General features: G+C 49.4%; 1 protein-coding gene across 1 annotated transcript in view; it reads right to left on the minus strand.

Moving 5' to 3' along the window:
- Nucleotides 1–3399: 3399 nt before the first annotated feature.
- Nucleotides 3400–20178, minus strand: part of FRK (fyn related Src family tyrosine kinase) — a 57042-nt gene continuing 40263 nt past the window's right edge. The window contains exons 6-8 of the mRNA XM_081186725.1: nt 7956–8137; nt 5421–5586; nt 3400–5001 (exon numbers count right to left, since the gene is read on the minus strand). Of these exons, the coding sequence (XP_081042851.1) occupies nt 4787–5001; nt 5421–5586; nt 7956–8137 (563 nt within the window). The 3' untranslated portion in view covers nt 3400–4786. The remainder of the gene's footprint in view (nt 5002–5420; nt 5587–7955; nt 8138–20178) is intronic.

Below are 20178 nucleotides of genomic sequence, written 5' to 3' on the forward strand. Positions count from 1 at the left end.
AGCATTCAGAAAAAGTTGCACAGGCAGTTAAACTTGGCTTCAAATATCTAAACAACTGTCTTGTGGAAGATGGAGCAAGCTTGTTTTCTCTTGCTCTGGAGGAAAGGCTCCAAACCAATGGCTGCAAGTTACAAGAAAAGAGATTCCGACGAAACATCAGGAAGAACTCTGGCAGTGAGAGCTGTTCAACAATGGAATGGAATCTCTCAGAATGTGGTGGACTCTCCTTCCTTGGAGGTTTTTAAGCAGAGGTTGGATGGCCATCTGTCACGAATGCTTTAGTTGAGATTCCTGCATTGAAAGGATTGGACTAGATGACCCTTGAGGTCCCTTCCAACTCTACAATTCTATGACTCCTTCATGTGTTAATTAGACTTAAGCATGTTGGTGATATGAGGTTGGTTATCCCACAGATTGGGAGTGGCTGAAATCAGGGAACAGTGGGTAATTCCCCTTCACAGGATATAGCTGCCCCAGCTGGTGAAGCAGGACTCTCATCCCCCCTCTTGTCTTCCAGTGAAAGGAGCAGAGTAATGGAATATGGGAAGGGTATCAGCCAACTGCTAGGGGTGGAGGAACTAGAGTAAAAATGGGACACAGTGCCGTGCCTATCACTGGCAGCAGAGGCATCTTCTCGAATGCCACAAGAATCTGCACACTCAACAGTCTCATAAGGCACGAGGAGGAGGAGGAGTTTGGATTTGATATCCCGCTTTATCACTACCCTAAGGAGTCTCAAAGCGGCTAACAATCTCCTTTCCCTTCCTCCCCTACAACAAACACTCTGTGAGGCGAGTGAGGCTGAGAGTCTTCAGAGAAGTGTGACTAGCTCAAGGTCACCCAGCAGCTGCATGTGGAGGAGCGGAGACGCGAACCCGGTTCCCCAGATTATGAGTCAACCACTACACCATGCTGGCTCTCTTGCAAGTAAGCTAGCCTTGCCCTGTCTTTAAAAGCTTGATGGGTTATTGTGCCAACTTGTTGGGACAACTCCATTGTTTCCTTGCAGTTCTTTTCTCCTTGCCCTGATCTTGAACTCCTTAAACTTGGGCTACTGCTTTTAGCCTGGTTAGCATCACTCCTCCTGTCATCTGGTCTCAGCACAGCAGCTATGAGCAATAGCAACTGTCAAGTAAGAAACTCTTTCGGCGTGGTCTGGATGGGAGCCAAGACAGAGAGTTTGGGATGCTCATAAGCACAAGGAACATACGAAATGGGAGTAACAGCCTTGAATCTTCTAGTAAGCCCTTCTTGTGCTCCCTTGCCGTCACCTCTGCTCTCTGTGTGCATGCAGGGCTGCATCTCTTTCTGGATCTGTTATGTTGGTTTTTGTGTGGGAAAATTCCTCGATTTCCTGGATGGTTTTAGAATGTGTTTGGTAGGTACTCACTTTCCTTAACGGTTAATTTTGGTGGTGCAAACATAAAGTCTTCATGCTGTTCATGAAGTAGTAGTTACACCTTCTGCAGTTGCCAGATTTGAGATTATAAGTGAGCAAACATATCAGTATGGTGCCTAAATGAACCAGGCCTGCTTGGATTGTTCAGTAATCTTTGAAGATGAACTGAGGCAGCAATCTGTACCTCCACCTGCTGGGGAGTTTCAGAATTGTTAATAGGACTTAAATAACACTTCAGGCTATGTTTACGTTTGTTTAAGGAATATGCCATGGGAAAGGCAAAATAAGTGATCCCTGCCATTGTTCAGGATTTTGAGCTACACTTTGCAGGGTCTGTTAAAATATATCCACATATTTGACTTCACCCACCCCCATGGATACTGCTCAGTAACTGGGTATAGGCAAAACTATCATTTTCTGTGTCTCTCAGATTCTCCTTTTTCCAGTCTTAAATGCTGTTCTCACACAACACGAACAGTGATTTTTTATAGTCCTCATCAGCATTTCTTCAAATATACACATTTTTGTATGTAAATTTGCCCAATATACATACATTTTTGCAAGGCCTTTTCCCATGATTAATGCATTTATGTATGTTATCTTCACCAATATATGCATTTTTAAGCACACTTTACCCTCACTTTACCCTCACTAATGCGAATTGTTTCAATGATCTGGGCACAGTCCCTTGAAATATAGTCATGATTCTCACACCAAAATGAGTGGGACAGAAATTACTTCTGACTAAATCCCATTCCATTGCTTTCAGTGCATTGCTTTTGCTAGATTGCACCTTTATGTTATTTCATCTGTTATTTCCGTTCATCAAAACCTATACTATTATATTTTTGTTGGACTATAAAATTCAAAAGTCCCCACTTCTAAACCTCCCCTAGGAAGCAATTTCTAGTGCTGTGTTTTCTTGACCATGTGCTTCAAATACTAACCTTTACTGGCCAGATGACTCATCATCCTTAGATTAGTAGCCTCAATGTTATAAAGGAATGGTGCTCTTTTCTTACTTTTCCTTTTTTAAAAACCAAAAGATCCTTTGCTGTTGTAAGGATAAAAACTTTCTAACATAAAGCATCATTTATCAGCTTTTGATATCTCAACAGGAGATTAGAGAATGACAAGTGCCAGAGGGGAGGAAAGGATACAACATATTAAAAGAACTGTTTGTCATAGACATCTCCATGCCAAGACAAAGGGGTAGTGGGTTCTGATCTGAGAGATGTTGTTTGCACATGATACAGCCTTGACAGTACACTCTGAGGAAGCTCTACAGAGATTCATCAACTGCTTTGCCCAAGCCTGCATGGAGTCCGGCCCCAACAGCCTGATGCAGTCCAACATCCTGGGTCAGAGCATCACCAACACATCAGCACTGGTGACCACACTCTCGAAGTGGTACACAATTTTGTCTACCTGGGCTCCACCATAACCAGCAACCTTTCCATCAATGCTGAGCTGGACAAGCGTATTGGCAAGGCAGCTACAGCAATGGCTCACCTCTCCAAAAGGGTATGGGAGAATGTGCTGCTGAAGTCCAATACCAAGTAAAGTTCTACCAGGCTTTTATGCTGAGCACACTGCTTTAGGGAAGTGAGTCATAGGCAACTGACACCCACTAGGATGCACTGTATCAGGAAGATTTTGGGCATCACATGACAGGACAGAGTCTCAAACAAAGATGTCCTCTCCCAAGTCCACATTTCCAGCATCTTCCCATTCTTCTCTGGGCGACGTCTATGCAGGTTTGGTCCTGTACATACAACAGAAGATTGCAGGATCCCCAAGGATGTGCTCTACAGGGAGCTGGCTTCAGGCATCAGGCCCATTGGCAGACCACGTCTGTGTTACAAAGATGTCTGCAAACGTTGCATGAAGGCTGGCAACATCAACCCTGTTGTGTGAGGATCCCTTGGAGTCAACTGCAGCATATGCATATAGAAACAATCCAGCCCAAAATAACACCCAAAGATGTAAACAATAAACAATTTTAAATTATTTCCTTTCTTTAAAAAGTAAGCACACCATTCATACATACATACATACACACAGAGAGACATTTTATAGGCAACCATTCTAAACAAATAGCATCCACGGCAAGACAAAACAGATGTCACTATCAGTTTTGCACTCGAGCGCTACCATATTCCCACAAGTACAGTCTATTTTATCCATAGCCACTGCATAAAATAGGAGCCTTGGATGAAGGGCCCAGCCACTCAACCCTGGTGCAAACACCAACAGATCTGTTGTATTGCTGGTGTCCACAGCAAGCCCACACAGGGATAGCGTTCTATGGAGAAGATAAAAGCAAAATAATCAGTGGGTTCAACTGGACCTCTTCCGTAGTATTTCAATGCACTGCTTGGAAGAAATGCAAAAATGAATGAATGAATGAAGCCCTAAAACAAATAAAGGATGTACTGCAGTGGCATGTGCTGGGTTCACATGTATTACAAAAGCAATTTACAGGAAAACATACATTTATGATCTTTGGCTCATCAACGTACCGTAACGCAGACCTTCTTTCAAGAATCACTTTATTTCTGACAAATGTTTATATTTTCTATATACTATTAGTTTCCCCCCCTCTCAAGCGAACATACATTTATTCCATGTACAACGAAGACGCTCAAGGCAACATTACCAAAATTGTAGCCACGGGATGTTCAGAGGAGAAAAAGGAAAACATCTTGATGCACAGGTCCTGCTGTGCAAAACAGCAATCACATTCCTTCATAATCACTGATTGATGGGATTTAGCAGATAAGCAGTGGAATCTGAAGAGTAACAAATAACAAATTCTAGACATAAAAAGTGCAGTGTTTTATTGCCTATTGTGCAGAAGCTATCTGTTTATGATTTGTGTTGTTGTTGCTTTTTGCTATCTCCTGTTTAAATAATAAATAGAAGAGAAACTTCATTGTACAGCAAAAAGTTATTTTAAGAAATCCTGCCTTTCAATTTGCTTAATCTATTAAGACAAGCTGATGCCATCAAGATCTTGGCGTATTGTCACAGGTTTTAATAAGAACTCATTCCTTACTATTCATCACTATTTTAACCTCTCCATTCATCTACTTTGAGGTTAGAATGCTCCCGAAGTTACTTCGGAAAAGCTGCAGAGAGATAGCAGCTTTACATAGCTTGATGGCTTGGCAGCCTAACAACCGAATTGCTCTCATTGGCAATGGAAGAAACAGACTGTGGTGATGTTAGGCGTATATATTGCACACACCTTGGTCCATTGTGTGTGTGTGTGTGAATAAATGTTCTACAATTTGACATTATAATGTAGAAGGAACATATTTGCTAAAGGAACACAGTTGGGGGGTGTCATCCTCACTTAAATGACCAGCAGCAAGATTGTGTCATTCATTTTATGAAAGCACTTGCATCTGCATAGGATGTAGAATCCATGTCATAATAATCTTCCAGTTTCCAATGCAATGTTTCAAAGGTGGGTCGTTCTTTGGGCTCAACATTCCAGCATTGCAGCATGATGTTATACAGCTCTTGGGGACAGTTTTCTGGTTGAGGGATTCTGTACCCTTGATCCAGTTTCTGGAGTACTTGAACACCTGTCAAACCTAAAACAGAATGGTTTTCAAAATAATAGAGTGGTTTTCAATAATAAATGATGATGATGATGATGATGATGATGATGATGAAACTAAAGCATGTATAAAGTGATAGTTCATACAGAGAATTCTCTGTGGTGATTCTACAAACATCATCGATCTATAATGCATTCTCTTATTTCTTTTTAATTCTTAATTCTTTTTAATCTCTGTGTGAACCTAGAGTCAGCATCTTTAACTCCCTTCCTTCCTTCCTTCCTAGCAGATTAGCCGAGGTACACAGCCAGTTGGCTAAGAAATCACAGAAAACTGAATTGGTTCCAGCTAAGGAAAATCATGGAAGACTGGATCCTTCAGTTCAGGGGGGGGGGGGCTAAAAAGACCCACCAAGGGTCTTTGCAATTACTGCTTTTGAACAAAGCACTCACCTGAATAAGGCATCTTTCCATATGTGGTTATTTCAAACAGGAGTATTCCAAATGACCAGACATCAGATTTGATGCTAAATTTATTGGAGCGGATTGCTTCAGGAGCAGTCCATTTCACAGGCAGTTTTGTTTCATGTTTGGCTTCGTACACATTTTCATTTCCTAGCTATCATATGCAAACAACAACAACAACAATTTCAGAATATAAACAGTGAATTTATAGGATTAGATGGTTTCAACAGCTGCCTGTGTAGCAGATACTTTTTTGGGGGGGTGGGGATGTTTGGTTCTATATACATTTTGTTTTGCATAGAAGTCAAGGGAGCTTGAAATTTGAAATGGATTCAAACACATCCTTCAATTTCCTTATGCCTCTTTGTGATGCCTAAAAACTACAATTGAAGCATTTTCCCTCAAAGAAATCACCACTGCTGGTGTTAAGGTTGCGTAAGTCACAATATATTCCTACCCCCACATAGCGAAAGGAGTAAGACTAACTGTACAGTTCCTCAGAAAAGGACACAGGGAAATGGGATGGGGTTGTAAGCAATCAAAATGGCACAAGAATGTGGGAGAAGGAATACTGAGGCAAAAATTGCCATATTTAGCAGCCATGCAGTTGTTTAAATTCTAGGAACAGCAAAAAAATGGAGGGGTTAAAAATATGCATGGATGGAGCTGTGCCCATCAAATGGGAGATGGAAAAGATCTTCAAGATAGAAAATAGGAATGAATAGAAGGATGGAGAATCTGGCAAACTGGTGTATATGCTATAGGGGGACTAGGCCCATGACTGGCACTTCTTGAGGTAAGTGAGGATGGTCACGGTGACAGTAAAAGCTTTTTTGGTCTTGTCTGCAATTTATATTTTTAAAAAACCTGTTGCTTGGGTTCTAAGAAAACAGACTTTGAATGGGGGGGAGTAGCCAGCTGTAAGCAGGGGGAGGGGATGGATAACATTCTTTTCATGAACTTTAATAATAATAATAATAATAATAATAATAATAATAATAATAATAATAATAATTTATTTATACCCCACATCTGGCTAGGTTTCCTCAAACACTCTGGGGAAGTTAACTTATCTTAGGATTCAAGCTGGAACAACAGACTTCCATGGACACCATGATCCTTCCAGCTACCTGCGCACTTTCAAAACCAATTCCAGAAGGTGATGGGGAGTCCCCACTGTGGAACCATGCATGCAGAGTGTTGGATAGAACCCAATAAATAGCATTTTCCTTGTTTTAAAAAGCTGTTGTCTCCTTTTTAGGGCTCCATGGAGAGTACAGGTTATAAACCTCATATTAATTATAGCAAGATTGTTCATTCATTGTTAACCACAATGTCAAAAATCAATGGGATTTTAAAGATGTGCCTTGCCAGCCAGAGCTAGGGAGGCAGAATTTTTCATTCATTCATTCATTCATTCCTAGGCCTTGTTTTGCCAAGCATACATGCAATATTGAAACGCCCGTCATTAATTGGGGCCTACCACTGAGAATCCTGAATTTGGCAATGACAGCAGCACAAGCCTCCCGCTGGCACCAGAGGCACAGGACTCATGTCTGGCCTTCCGTGAGAAGACAAGGCGACAGCGAGAGCTAATGCATTCAGGAACCTTTGTTTTGTGATTAATTGCTGGCACCAAAGGGCCATTGACTTTGATAATCATCACTTAAACAGTTCCAGGACTAAAAATACAGACTGTGAGAGATTTAAATTAATATATTGGTTCAGAGTGGCACCGATTAATTTAGGCAAAGTAAGCTGACAGGCATCGGAGAATAAATGGAGAATTGTTTACTTGTAATTGAGGTTTTCAGGGGTTAGTCTCTTTCCTTCCTGAGACCTCTTTTCTAAGACTTTTATTGCTTGAGACTTGGGAAAGATTTAAATTAATATATTGGTTCAGAGTGGCACCAATTAATTTAGGCAAAGTAAGCTGACAGGCATTGGAGAATAAATGGAAAATTGTTTACTTGTAATTGAGGTTTTCAGAGGTTAGTCTGTTTCCTTCCTGAGACCCATTTTCTAAGACTTTTATTGCTTGAGAGTTGGGAGCACATTAGGATGCTTCTCAATTTTTAAATGAAGACTGCAGGTGCTGCTGCAAACAGCATGTCTTTATTTCATTTTCTTGATCTCCAGGATCAATTTTTTTTAAAAAAACACAGAGCAAAGGAAGAGTATGCTTATCCCCAGATTTTAAAAAAGAAAAGAACTCCCATGTTACTGTTATTATCATTTCATTCACAGGCTACTCTTCATTAAAAAATAAAAAAAAATCACAGTGATTCACAAGTAATAATATAAGATATACAGTGACAAACAAATAATATAAAACAACAACCCCCCCCAAAAAAACCCCATCACTTAAACACAAAACAACATTAAGATAATACATTCAAATAGACCATTCAACAAATCAGGGGTTCTCAAAGACCTAGTTCAAATTAACAGCATCCTGACTAACCATAGAGCAGGATAAAGAAGTGTGACTGAAGTAAATTGTGAAATTGTACTACAGCCTACCTTGAAAACTCGTGCAAGTCCAAAATCTGCTACTTTGTAAACGTTGTGATCACCGACAAGGACATTTCTGGCTGCCAAGTCACGGTGAATGTAGTTCTGAGATTCAAGATAAGCCATTCCTGAGGCAACCTGAGCAGCCATGTCCACCTGTTGTGGCAAACGGATTCTGGCTCCTGCATCATCTGTGAATAAATTGTAAGCTGGTTATGCATGTTCATATGTATATACAAGTCATGTATATACAAGGCTTGAGACAGCTAGTCGACAGGGACGACAATGTGATTTCGGAAAACAAAGTCAAGGACTGTATTAGTGCTACTTTGAAAAGCTTTTCAACACTTCCCCCCATTATCCATCAAATACAGAGAAAAGATTTGCATTCTAAAATTAGCACAGGAGAGAGAAGACAACAGTGAAATTCTCATGGATGTGATGCTGGGCTTTTATTGTATTTATCCTACTTTTGTTTTAGATTTAATACATATATCTCACTTTTCTATTGCAATTACAGTGCAGCATATACAGTATAATATTGGCTATGCAAAATTTCATATGGAATATAATAACATCAGGAGCAAGTATATTCCACCTGCTGTTCTTCATGCCATCCTCAATGAAACATAGGCTCCAGGACTCTGACCCAGATCCCCCCAGATACTATCCTTCCCCAGGTATGTGCCCAAAGGCAGCCACTCAAGGCACTAGTCCCACACATTTAGAGTCTCCCTTGCCACATCTGTCAAACAAAGAAAAAAAATAATTCCCTAGAATGCCAATTTTCTATCATTTCTCTCTGGCAGGCACAAGTAGCACACTGCAAGACCAAATGAGAAAACTGACAACCTTAACATTGCTTGTGGAAACCACAAGCCTTGTCCCAATGAAATAAATAACACTTGCTTGTGAATATAATAATAAAATAATAATAATAATAATAATAATAATAATAATAATAATAATAATAATAATTTATTATTTATACCCTGCCCATCTGGCTGGGCCTCCCCAGCCACTCTGGGCGGCTTCCATAGAAACCAAAAATACAGTAAAATATCACACGTTAAAAACTTCCCTGAACAGGGCTGCCTTAAGATGTCTTCTGAATGTCAGGTAGTTGTTTATCGCTTTGACATCTGCTGGAAGGGCGTTCCACAGGGCGGGCGCCACTACCGAAAAGGCCCTCTGCCTGGTTCCCTGTAGCTTTGCTTCTCGCAATGAGGGAACCGCCAGAAGGCCCTCGGCGCTGGACCTCAGCGTCCGGGCAGAATGATGGGGGTGGAGACGCTCCTTCAGGTATACTGGACCGAGGCCGTTTAGGGCTTTAAAGGTCAGCACCAACACTTTGAATTGTGCTCGGAAACGTACTGGGAGCCAATGTAGGTCTTTCAAGACCGGTGTTATATGGTCTCGGCGGCCGCCCCCAGTCACCAGTCTAGCTGCCGCATTCTGGATTAATTGCAGATTCCGAGTCACCTTCAAAGGTAGCTCCACATAGAGTGCATTGCAGTAGTCCAAGCGGGAGATAACCAGAGCATGCACCACTCTGGCGAGACAATCCGCAGGCAGATAGGGTCTCAGCCTACGTACCAGATGGAGCTGGTAAACAGCTGCCCTGGACACAGATTTGACCTGTGCCTCCATGGACAGCTGTGAGTCCAAAATGACTCCCAGGCTGCGCACCTGGTCCTTCAGGGGCACGGTTACCCCATTCAGGACCAGGGAATCCTCCACACCTGCCCGCCTCCTGTCCCCCAAAAACAGTACTTCTGTCTTGTCAGGATTCAATCTCAATCTGTTAGCCGCCATCCATCCTCCAACCGCCTCCAGACACTCACGCAGGACCTTCACCGCCTTCACTGGTTCTGATTTAAAAGAGAGGTAGAGCTGGTTATCATCCGCATACTGATGAACACCCAGCCCAAACCTCCTGATGATCTCTCCCAGCGGCTGCATATAAATGTTGAAAAGCATGGGGGAGAGGACAGAACCCTGAGGCACCCCACAAGTGAGAGCCCAGGGGTCTGAACACTCATCCCCCACCACCACTTTCTGAACACGGCCCAGGAGGAAGGAGCGGAACCACTGTATAACAGTGCCCCCAGCTCCCAGCCCCTCAAGACAGTCCAGAAGGATGCTATGGTCGATGGTATCAAACGCCGCTGAGAGATCCAGCAGAACTAGGAAACAGCTCTCACCTTTGTCCCTAGCCCACCGGAGATCATCAACCAGTGCGACCAAGGCAGTTTCAGTCCCATGATGAGGCCTGAATCCTGACTGGAAGGGATCCAAATGGTCCGCTTCTTCCAGGCGTGCCTGGAGTTGTTCGGCAACCGCTCGCTCAATCACCTTGCCCAGGAATGGAAGATTTGAGACTGGGCGATAGTTGGCCATCGTGGCCGCATCTAAAGATGGTTTTTTAAGAAGCGGTTTAATAACCGCCTCTTTCAGCGGGTCTGGGAAGGCTCCCTCACGGAGGGAAGCATTCACTACCCCACGAAGCCCATCGCCCAGCCCTTCCCGGCTAGCTTTTATAAGCCAGGATGGGCAAGGATCCAGGAGGCAGGTGGTTGGTTTCACTCGTCCAAGCAGCCTGTCCACATCCTCGGAGGTAACAGATTGGAATTGATCCCACTCAACTTGACTAGACAGAACTCTAGCACTCTCCCGCCCCGGTCCTGCTCCCACGGTGGAGTCTACTTCTTCCCGAATCTGAGTGATTTTATCTGCAAAAAACTTTGCAAAATCATTGCAGGAGAACATGTGGCCCGTACTGGGTCCCGATGTTGCAGGTGGTTCCGCTAAATTGTGAACCACCTGAAAAAGTCTCCTGCTGCTGTTTTCTGCAGATGCAATAGAGGCGGTGAAGAAATTCTTCTTCGCCATCGCTATCGCCACTTGGTAGGCTCGACGTTGAGCTCTAACCTGTGTCCGGTCAGATTCGGAATGAGTTATCCGCCATCGGCGCTCTAGCCGTCTCAACGATTGTTTCATTGCCCTCAGATCCGTAGAAAACCACGGGGCTGTCCGGGCTCCATGCAATCGGAGAGGGCGCTTCGGAGCCAAACAGTCAATAGCCCTCGTTAACTCCACATTCCAGCGGGCCACCAGGGAATCAGCTGAAAGGCCATCAACATGGGATAAAGCATCCCCTACCACAGTGTTTCCCAACCTTTTTTGGGCAAAGGCACACTTGTTTGATGAAAAAAATCTTGAGGCACACCACCATTACAGCCCCGTGACGTCAGCGCGCAGCGTCGCGCCGGGAGGGACGCACGAAAGTGTAAGTTTCAATTTTTTTCCCTCCCCTCCTGTGTAAAGGGGAATGCACTCTGCTAAGTAAAGGCGCTTGCCACGGCAGCGTCAACGTCACAGCACCCACCGGCACCCAAGAGAGAAGGGGTCTCAGCAGCCCTTTTGCCAGGAAGAGGAGCAAGAACGAGAGGAGGAGGAGGAAGAGGAAGAGAGTCCCCCCCAAAAAAACATTCTCCTTTTGATCTTCCTTATTTGCAATTCCTCATTGCAAAACAGCGGTTGATATACAGCTGATTTTTTTGTTATTACAGTCCCCACCCCCTCACCTAGAAAAACACCACCTGTCAATTTATTATTATTATTATTATTATTATTATTATTATTATTATTATTATTATTATTATTATTCCCCGCCACTCTGGGAGGCTGAAGCCCTTTAAGGCTTCCTTCTGTCCACTCTCTGTGAATTACCTGCCCGGAGCGGGTTTCTGGGGGGGGGGCGCTGCTGCCAGTGTCCTCCCCGTCGAGTCTCGCCTTGCCCGGCGCGTGGCGGCCGCCCTTTCCCACACTCTGCCGGCTGCGCTGCCAAGCCCCGCGGCTCGGCCTGTCAGCGTTACCGGGCTCGGCGGGCGGTAATTCCCGAAGAAAGCCGGCGGCGCTTGAAGAGCTGGCAAGCCCCCATTTGCATGTCTGTTTTCCGCAGCCCTTGGAGAGGATTAAGTTCCCTCCTTCCTGCCGGGGAACCTCCAAGCTTTGGGGGTGGGGGGGAGGAGGCAGCAAAGCGAGGCAGGAAGGAGAGCGCGGCTTGGCTGGGTGAGCTTTGGCAGGGGCAGGGAATGAGAGCCACGAGGCGGGCGCTGTGGACGGAAGCGCTGCCCGCCGAGCTCGCAGGCAGCCAGGCAGGCAGACGGCGAGAGCCCCGCGCTGGGCGGCCTCTCCTCGCCGCCGCCGCCCCGCCTCTCGCCGCCCGACTCGCCCGCCTCCCTCCCACGGAGGTAGGCTGGTGTGCCGTGGGAGGGAGGCGGGCGAGTCGGGCGGCAAGCACACGCGGGGGGGCGGCGAGCGAGCTCCCTCCCACATCCCATCACCGCTCGCTTCGGCTGGCCTACTGGGCTGTCGCAGGCGGAAGGCCTGCACATGCGCGAGGTTTTCGCGCCTTCCTCCAGTAGGCCGGCCGAAGCGAGCAGCGATGGGATGTGGGAGGGAGCTCGCTCGCCGCCCCGCGTGTGCTCGCCGCTGCCGCCCCGCCTCTCGCCGCCCGACTCGCCCGCCTCCCTCCCACGGAACACAAGGCAACGTTCCGCGGCACACTAGTGTGCCGCGGAACACCGGTTGGGAAACACTGCCCTACCACTCTCTGGAAACCATTTGGATCCATTAAGTGGTGGGGGCGGACCATCCGAATTGGTCCCACCTCCCTGCAGAGGGGATGGGTCGCAGAGAAGTCCAGTTGCACCAGGAAGTGATCTGACCATGGCACTTCTTTCGTTTCGCTTTTACTTAGTGTCAGATCACCAACATCCATAGAGGTAAACACCAGGTCCAAGGCATGTCCACGGCTATGGGTTGGGCCAGACTTATTCAGGGACAGCCCCATGGAGGCCATGCTTTCCACGAAGTCCCGAGCGGCCCCTTGTAAGGTCGTGTCGGCATGGATGTTAAAATCCCCTAGGACGACCAAGCTAGGTGTCTCCAGGAGAACATCCGCCACGACCTGAAGCAGCTCGGGCAGGGAATCCTTGGTCCAGCGGGGAGGTCGGTACACCAAAAGGAATCCTGTACTGCCCCTATTGCCCAACTTCCAGAACATGCACTCAGAAAACTGGGTCTTCCCAATAGGATGCCTGGTGCAAACTAATGACTTCCTAAAAATCACTGCAACCCCCCCTCCCCGCCCACATGACCTGGGTTGCTGTGCGTAAGAGAAACCTGGTGGACAAGCAGCGGCAAGGACAGGCCCATCTGCTTCATCCAACCAAGTCTCTGTTACACATGCCAGGTCAAGTCCTCCATCCATGATCAAGTCATGGATGGCAGTGGTCTTACGAATCATTGACCTGGCATTGCACAGCAGCACCTTCAGGTCACGTGGGTATCCCTTGCTGATTCTAGTATCCATCCGGTCAGGACCAGACCCGGAGGCAGGAATAGTCCTCAGACAACGACTAAACCTGCCCCCTCTGTAATGACATGGTCTAGTCTTAGCGTAACTCCTCCTCCTACCCGTGATCACTGAGATCAGTTGTCCCAGTGCATCCCCCCCTGTGTAACATGCCCCAGCCATTTTGTGGGCTGGGGCCCACTCCCCGGCAGCCCTGACCCCTCCCCCTAAGAACAAAATAACACCTTAAACAAACAAACAAAACCAATAAAACAATACAAACAAAAAAATGTAAAAATTACAAAAACATCAAAATAAAAAAATAATAATTCCCCAAGCCCAACCAAACATCCATCCCACCCCCACCCCCCACATACAAAAAATCCAAAGAAAATTTTTAAAAACATTTTAAAAGCACTCTGTGCCCCTCTGGCAATAACAACTGTCCTAGTGAGGCCTGTCAGGCCCCGCCGTGGGCCAGGTGGTAAGTGGCAGGAAGGCGCAGGGTCCTCAGGCACTCACTCAGGGGAGTCTTCCTGGGCAGCAGGCAGCAAGCAGCATGCAGTCCTTGTGAGGCTTCAGGCCCCGCCCCAGGCCAGATGGTAAGTGGCAAGAGCAGGGCCCTCAAACACTCACTCAGGGGAGTCCTCCTGGGCAGCAGGCAGCAAGCAGCACGCAGTCCTATGAGGCTTCAGGCCCCGCCCCAGGCCAGATGGTAAGTGGCAAGAGCAGGGCCCTCAAGCACTCACTCAGGGGAGTCCTCCTGGGCAGCTGGAATAAGCATGGATAGGACTGTGCTGCTCAACAACTGTTAAGATTTATCTTCAAGTCTAGATGAAACATTACTGTCAGGGCTGCCACTCAGTCCCAGCTCACATAGGACCACGTTAGCCAGCGTTCAGGTTAAAAGAGTCTTTATTGGATTACAGCTTCCATTTCCAAACTGCAATATGCAGCCCTACTTCTTCTAGGTCAGACCGGCGAAGACCCGTCTGAGTCTCCGCCTCTAGCACACCAGCTTAATACCCTAGCCTTGCTCCACCTCCTGCGCCTTTCCCTCCGTCTCTGGGTCCTTCTGCCCCCCGGGGTCTCCTTTTTCCTACTCTCTTCTGACGCGGACCCCCCTGACCCTTCCGCCTCCTTGCGGCGGGCTTTGGGACCTGGTTCACTCTCTGGGCTGCTTACTGCGCCAGCTTCCGCTACATTTGAACTTGGCGCGCGCGCCCAACTCTCAACCTTCCTCTTGATCGTTTCGTCGCTCCCCGAGGTGGGCGTGACTACTCCTGACTCATGCCCTCCCTCCTTCTGAAAGCCTCCGGAACCCGATATCTGGTCCCCTTTCTCCCCGCTGCTCCCGGCTGGGTACGTGGGTCCCGATCTCCAACTGCTGCTCTCTGATTCCTCTCTGGACCCTTCTTCCTGGGGTGTCCCCCTGCTTTCCCCCCTTGCTCTGACCGCTGGCGCTCCCTTCTGGGAATCCTCGGACTCACTGGATAAGCTCGGCGATCTCGGTTCGTCATCCCCACTCATCTTTCCTTCGTATTCCTCCCCCTCGCTCTCTGTCTCCTCCCTTCTCTGCGTCTCTGCTTCTGAACCCCTGACATCCATCCCCCCCTCGAAGCCCCCCCTTCCCCCCTCCCCACTTTCAAGGGTGGTTGCAGGGTGCTCCATCATCACAGGAGTGAATGCCGGATACAGTTCGCTCCTCGTTGCTGGCCGCCAACTGAAGACCTCCGAGTCTTCCTCCCCGCGTTCGTCAACGGTGAGCTGCTCCGCCTCCATTTCAGTGCCGCCGTGCTCGAAACCGAGATCCTCCCCGCACACGTCCATGTCAGTCTCTGCGTCGGTCGCTTGACCTGGCATCTCCAGCCACCTCCGGCGCCACTGCTCCTCTGGCCGATCGTCCCACCAATACGAGGTGTCGGACGCCGAACCCTCCGGTGACCCCTCTGGGGAACGTGTGCGCTGTGCGGGCTCCCCGTCCGAGTCGAAGCCATGGAACGTGCTGGAGGAAAGTGTGGGCGTGAACAACCAGTCGTCGAAGAAGCCTGCTGGCATGGGTCTGTGTGGGGAAAGGGCATGAAACTCGTCCTTGAGCAGGGGTTCCTCCAAAGCGTAGTCTGGCACCCAGCTATTAGCACTAGCCCGGGTGCCCTCTCTGGCTAGGAGGTATTCCACTCCGTCTTCCCCCCATCTGGAGTCCAAAATCTCCGTGACTTCGTTGATGGGGTCCTGCTGTGGCAATCTTCCCGCCTCCGACCGCTCCTGAGACGGACTCGGTGCTGTTCCTGGTTCCTGGAACCTGTGAGGTGTCCTGTAGGGAGTGAGCACCGACCTGTGGAACACCGGATGCATCCTGGAACCCTCCGGGAGCACCAGCCTGAAAGCTACTGGGTTGATCTGCGCTTCGACTTGGTATGGACCGAGTTGCTTGTGCCCCAACTTCTTTTTGGCTAACGATCTGGTCGGCACTGCGTGGGCTGCCAACCAGACCCAGTCTCCCACTCGGATCTCTTCGCCAACCCGCCTGTGCTTGTCCGCTTGCACCTTGTATGCGTGCTTCGCTAGCTCCAGCTGCCGTCGGAGTTGATCGTGGACCTCCTGCAACTCAGACGCGAAAGCGTCCGCCGTCTGCGGTTCCCCTTCCCCCACTCTGTCCAGACCCGGGAAGGTTCTGGGATTCCTCCCATTGTTGGCGAAGAACGGTGTCACCCCTGTGGACACGTGCTTCGTGTTGTTGTAGGCGAACTCGGCGAGCGGCAGGTAATCCACCCACGTCGCAGGCTGTTGATTGGCATAGCATCTCAGGTACTGCTGCATGATGGCATTGACCCTCTCCGCTTGCCCGTTGGTCTGCGGGTGCCTCGCTGATGTCAGGTTGATTTTGACGTTCAGGAAGCCCATCAGCTTCTGCCAGAAATTCGAAATGAACTGGCGACCGCGGTCGGACAGTATAGACCGCGGCAGCCCGTGCACTTTGAACACGTGATCTATGAACAGTTTGGCTGTTTGTTCTGCCGTGGCCACCTTCGCACACGGTATGAAGTGTGCCATCTTGGTGAACAAGTCCACCACCACTAGTACAGCCGTCTTGCCTCTCGAGCTGGGTAGATCCGTGACAAAGTCCAGGGCCACCCTCTCCCACGGTTCAAACGGCGTTTGCAGCGGTTCGAGCAGTCCCGCCGGTGGTTTGTGCACCGGCTTGGCCCTCTGGCAGGTGTCGCACCTCGCGACGTAGTCCGCGACTTCCCCTCTCAGTCTGGGCCACCAAAAGTCCCTTGCGACTAATTCCACCGTTTTTTCCGTGCCAAAGTGCCCGGCCGTGGGTGCGTCGTGCAACTGCTGCAGTACCTTGGCGCGAAGTTCATCTCCCGGCACGTAGATGGCCCCTTTACGTAAGAGCAAGCCGTCCCGTATCTGGAACTCGTCGCTCTTCGCCGTGCCCTTGTGCACCTCGGCCATCTTCGCCTGCGCGAATGAGTCGTCCTGCAACGCCCGCCGCACCGCATCCAGGTCTACTGTGGCTGAAGCGCACGCCCACGCTGTTGGCGCGAAGATGTGCATGGCTGCCGCTGGCGTCGCCTCTTCGAGGTATTGCGGTTTTCGGGACAGTGCATCCGCCATGATGTTGGTGTCGCCTGGGACGTACTCTATTCGGAAATCGAAGTCAGCAAAGAACTCCGCCCAACGTATCTGCCTCTGGTTCAGGAACTTCGCCGTGCGCCAGTGCTCCAGATTCTTGTGGTCCGTGCAGACCTGCACCGTGTGCTTGGCGCCGATCAAGAAGTGTCTCCACGCCTTGAAGGCTGCATGAATGGCAAGCAACTCCCTGTCCCAGATGGTGTAGTTCTGCTCCGACTTGCTGAGCTTTCTGGAGTAGAACGCTCCCGGTCTCCAGACCCCCTGTGGGTCCCTCTGCAGCAGGACAGCTCCCACTGCTCTATCGGACGCGTCTGTCTCTACCCGCATCGGTCTGCTGGGGTCGATATGCAGCAGTTGCTCTTCCGACGCGAAGAGACGCTTGAGTGCCTGAAAGGACTGCTCTGCCTGCTCCGTCCAGATGAATTTCTTTTTCTTGGAGCTTAGCGTGTCCATAATAGCCGCCGTCTGCATCGCGAACCCTTTGATAAACTTGCGATAGAAGTTGGCGAAGCCGACAAACCGCTGGACCTCCTTCCGGTTGCGCGGGCTCTTCCAATCCAACACCGCTCGCACCTTGGCGCTGTCCATGGCTAGCCCCTTGTCCGACAACTTGTAACCCAAGAAATCCACCTCCGTCGTGTCGAACTGGCACTTCTCCAGTTTGGCGTACAGTCTATGCTGCTGCAACCTCTCCAGCACCTCCCGAACGTCTTGGTCATGCGCTTGCTGCGACTCGGAGAATATCAGGATGTCATCCAGAAAGCAGACGCACTTCTTGTAGAGGAGTCCCGCCAACACATGATGCATGAAAGCTTGAAAACAGTGAGAACCGTTTTGCAATCCAAACGGCATCACTCTGTACTCGTAGGTGCCCAGAGGCGTGAACATGGCTGTCTTCCACTCATCGCCCTCCCTCATGCGGATGAGATTGTACGCCCCTCGCAGGTCCAACTTGGTAAACACGCGTCCCTTGCGCACCGTCGCCAGTAGGTCATCAATCCTGGGCATGGGGAAATCAGAGGGCTTGGTCATCTTGTTCAAGAGGTGAAAATCCACCACCAGCCTCTTTTGGGGCGTGTCCTTCTTCTTCACAAAGAAAACAGGACTGCCCCCTACTGCCCTGGACTCCCGGATGAAACCGCGCTCCAAATTGTGATCTATGAACTGTTTGAGTTCCTGTAGTTCATCCTCAGACATGGAATACAGCTTCCCCTTCGGTAGCGTCGCCCCTGGTAGGAGGTCAATCTTGCAGTCATATTGCCTGTGCGGTGGTAACTTGTCTGCCTCCTTCTCGCAGAAGACCTCCAGAAAGTCTGCGTATTTGTGGGGGACTGCTTGCAACGTTCCCAACTGCAGTTGTGATTCCTCCTCCTCTCCCTCCTGTCCGGGCAGGATGCAGTGTTCTGCGCAGTAAGAGGAGCCGAAGATCAGCTGTCGCTGGTACCAAGCCAGTGTCGGACTGTGCCTGTCCAGCCAACTCATGCCCAACACAATGGGTGTGTCCGACAGTCGTGTGACGTTAAAACTGATGACTTCCCTGTGGTTGCCAAGGCGCATCACCATTGGCGGCGTTTGCTTCACCACCTGCCCCCCCAGCAACTCTCTGCCATCCACTGTGACGACTTGCAGGGGCAGAGTGGCCGGTAATAGCTGTATAGCGTGCTGCTCCACAAAATCCTGTGCTATAAAGTCTGCGTTGCTTCCAGAATCCACAGAAAGCGGGACTTCGATAGTGACGCCATCGGGCAGCTGGAGAGATGCTGTGAGTTGCACTACTGGTTTGGGTGGGAGGGGGTCTGTGGGTTGCAAGATCGCTGGGGACTGCTTCAGTGATGCGTCTGGCTGGGCCCCAGTGCCTCTGTCTCCAGCCAGACATCGTCGTTTCCCTGCTGGTGTTCGCTGTGTTGCATGGCCGCTTTCACCGTTGCGGAGGCTGCAGTGTGCTTGGAGCTCCTCTGGGGACACTCTTTCGCCAAGTGTTGAGAGCTGTCGCATATATAACACTTCCTGGTCCCTCTAGGAGGTTTAGTCTTGACTGCCGCCGGTGCAGGGGCTCTGGTAGCTGACTGAGCCCTGGCTCCTCCCACCTCCATAGGTTCCACTCCCCCTCCTGGCGGAGGTGTAGATTGCGCACGCGTAGCGTCCCTGGGAACGAAAGAGAAACTTCTCGCTGCTTCGCGCCCTCCACGTCCTTCGTCTCTGCACCATGGACGTTCTTCCAGCCTCACCCCCACAGTCAGCGCCCTTTGGACCACCTCCTGCGTGCTCCGGGGCCTCTCCCCCCTCGCAATTTCGTCTTTAACAGCACTGCTTAAACCCTCCCAGAATAGGTCTCTGACTGGGGGCGAATCCCGGTCCCATTCCAAGGCACTGACCAGCGCAAAAAAGCGGGCGTGATACTGGCGTACGCTCGCCCTCCCTTGTTTCAGTCCATGAATCTCCCGTCGGGCAAGATCCACGTCAATGGTAGATAAAAAGCACGCATCCATCGCTTTGATAAAGGCATCTGCATTCTGAAGTGCCGGATCTTTATCCCTCCACAAATTGCGTAGCCACGCTTTAGCATCCCCATGCAAATGGGATAGTATAAACCCCACTTTCTCTTCCTCATCCCTAAAGTCTTTCGCCAGCAGTTGCAGTGCGCACATTACGTCTGCTCGAAAATTGGGGTACTGTTGTAAATTCCCATCGAAGTGAGCCACAAGCCCTCCTGCTCTCCGTGCCAACCCAACCCCCTCCGGTCTGGGTCCTGGCTGCCCATGCTTAACCAATGCTTCAAACCTGGCGTGGAGATCTCTGTAGGCGGCTGCCGCATCCTCCTCCCTTTTCTTGGATGCCTGTACCTCCGCGTTCAATTGGGTCACTGCCTGTTGCAGCGCTGAAATTTTCTCTGCTTCCGTCATCTCTGCCAACCGTTGTGAGCTCGCTCCCAAACACCAATTTCCTCCTCTCGCTGCTTCTGCCTCCGCTGCGAGGTATCAGGTGTCCGAAGCTTAAAAGAGACGGGTCTTACTGTCAGGGCTGCCACTCAGTCCCAGCTCACATAGGACCACGTTAGCCAGCGTTCAGGTTAAAAGAGTCTTTATTGGATTACAGCTTCCATTTCCAAACTGCAATATGCAGCCCTACTTCTTCTAGGTCAGACCGGCGAAGACCCGTCTGAGTCTCCGCCTCTAGCACACCAGCTTAATACCCTAGCCTTGCTCCACCTCCTGCGCCTTTCCCTCC

The sequence above is a fragment of the Podarcis bocagei genome, assembly GCF_964188305.1.
Source record: "Podarcis bocagei genome assembly, chromosome: 3".
NCBI classification, from domain to species: Eukaryota; Metazoa; Chordata; class Lepidosauria; order Squamata; family Lacertidae; genus Podarcis; species Podarcis bocagei.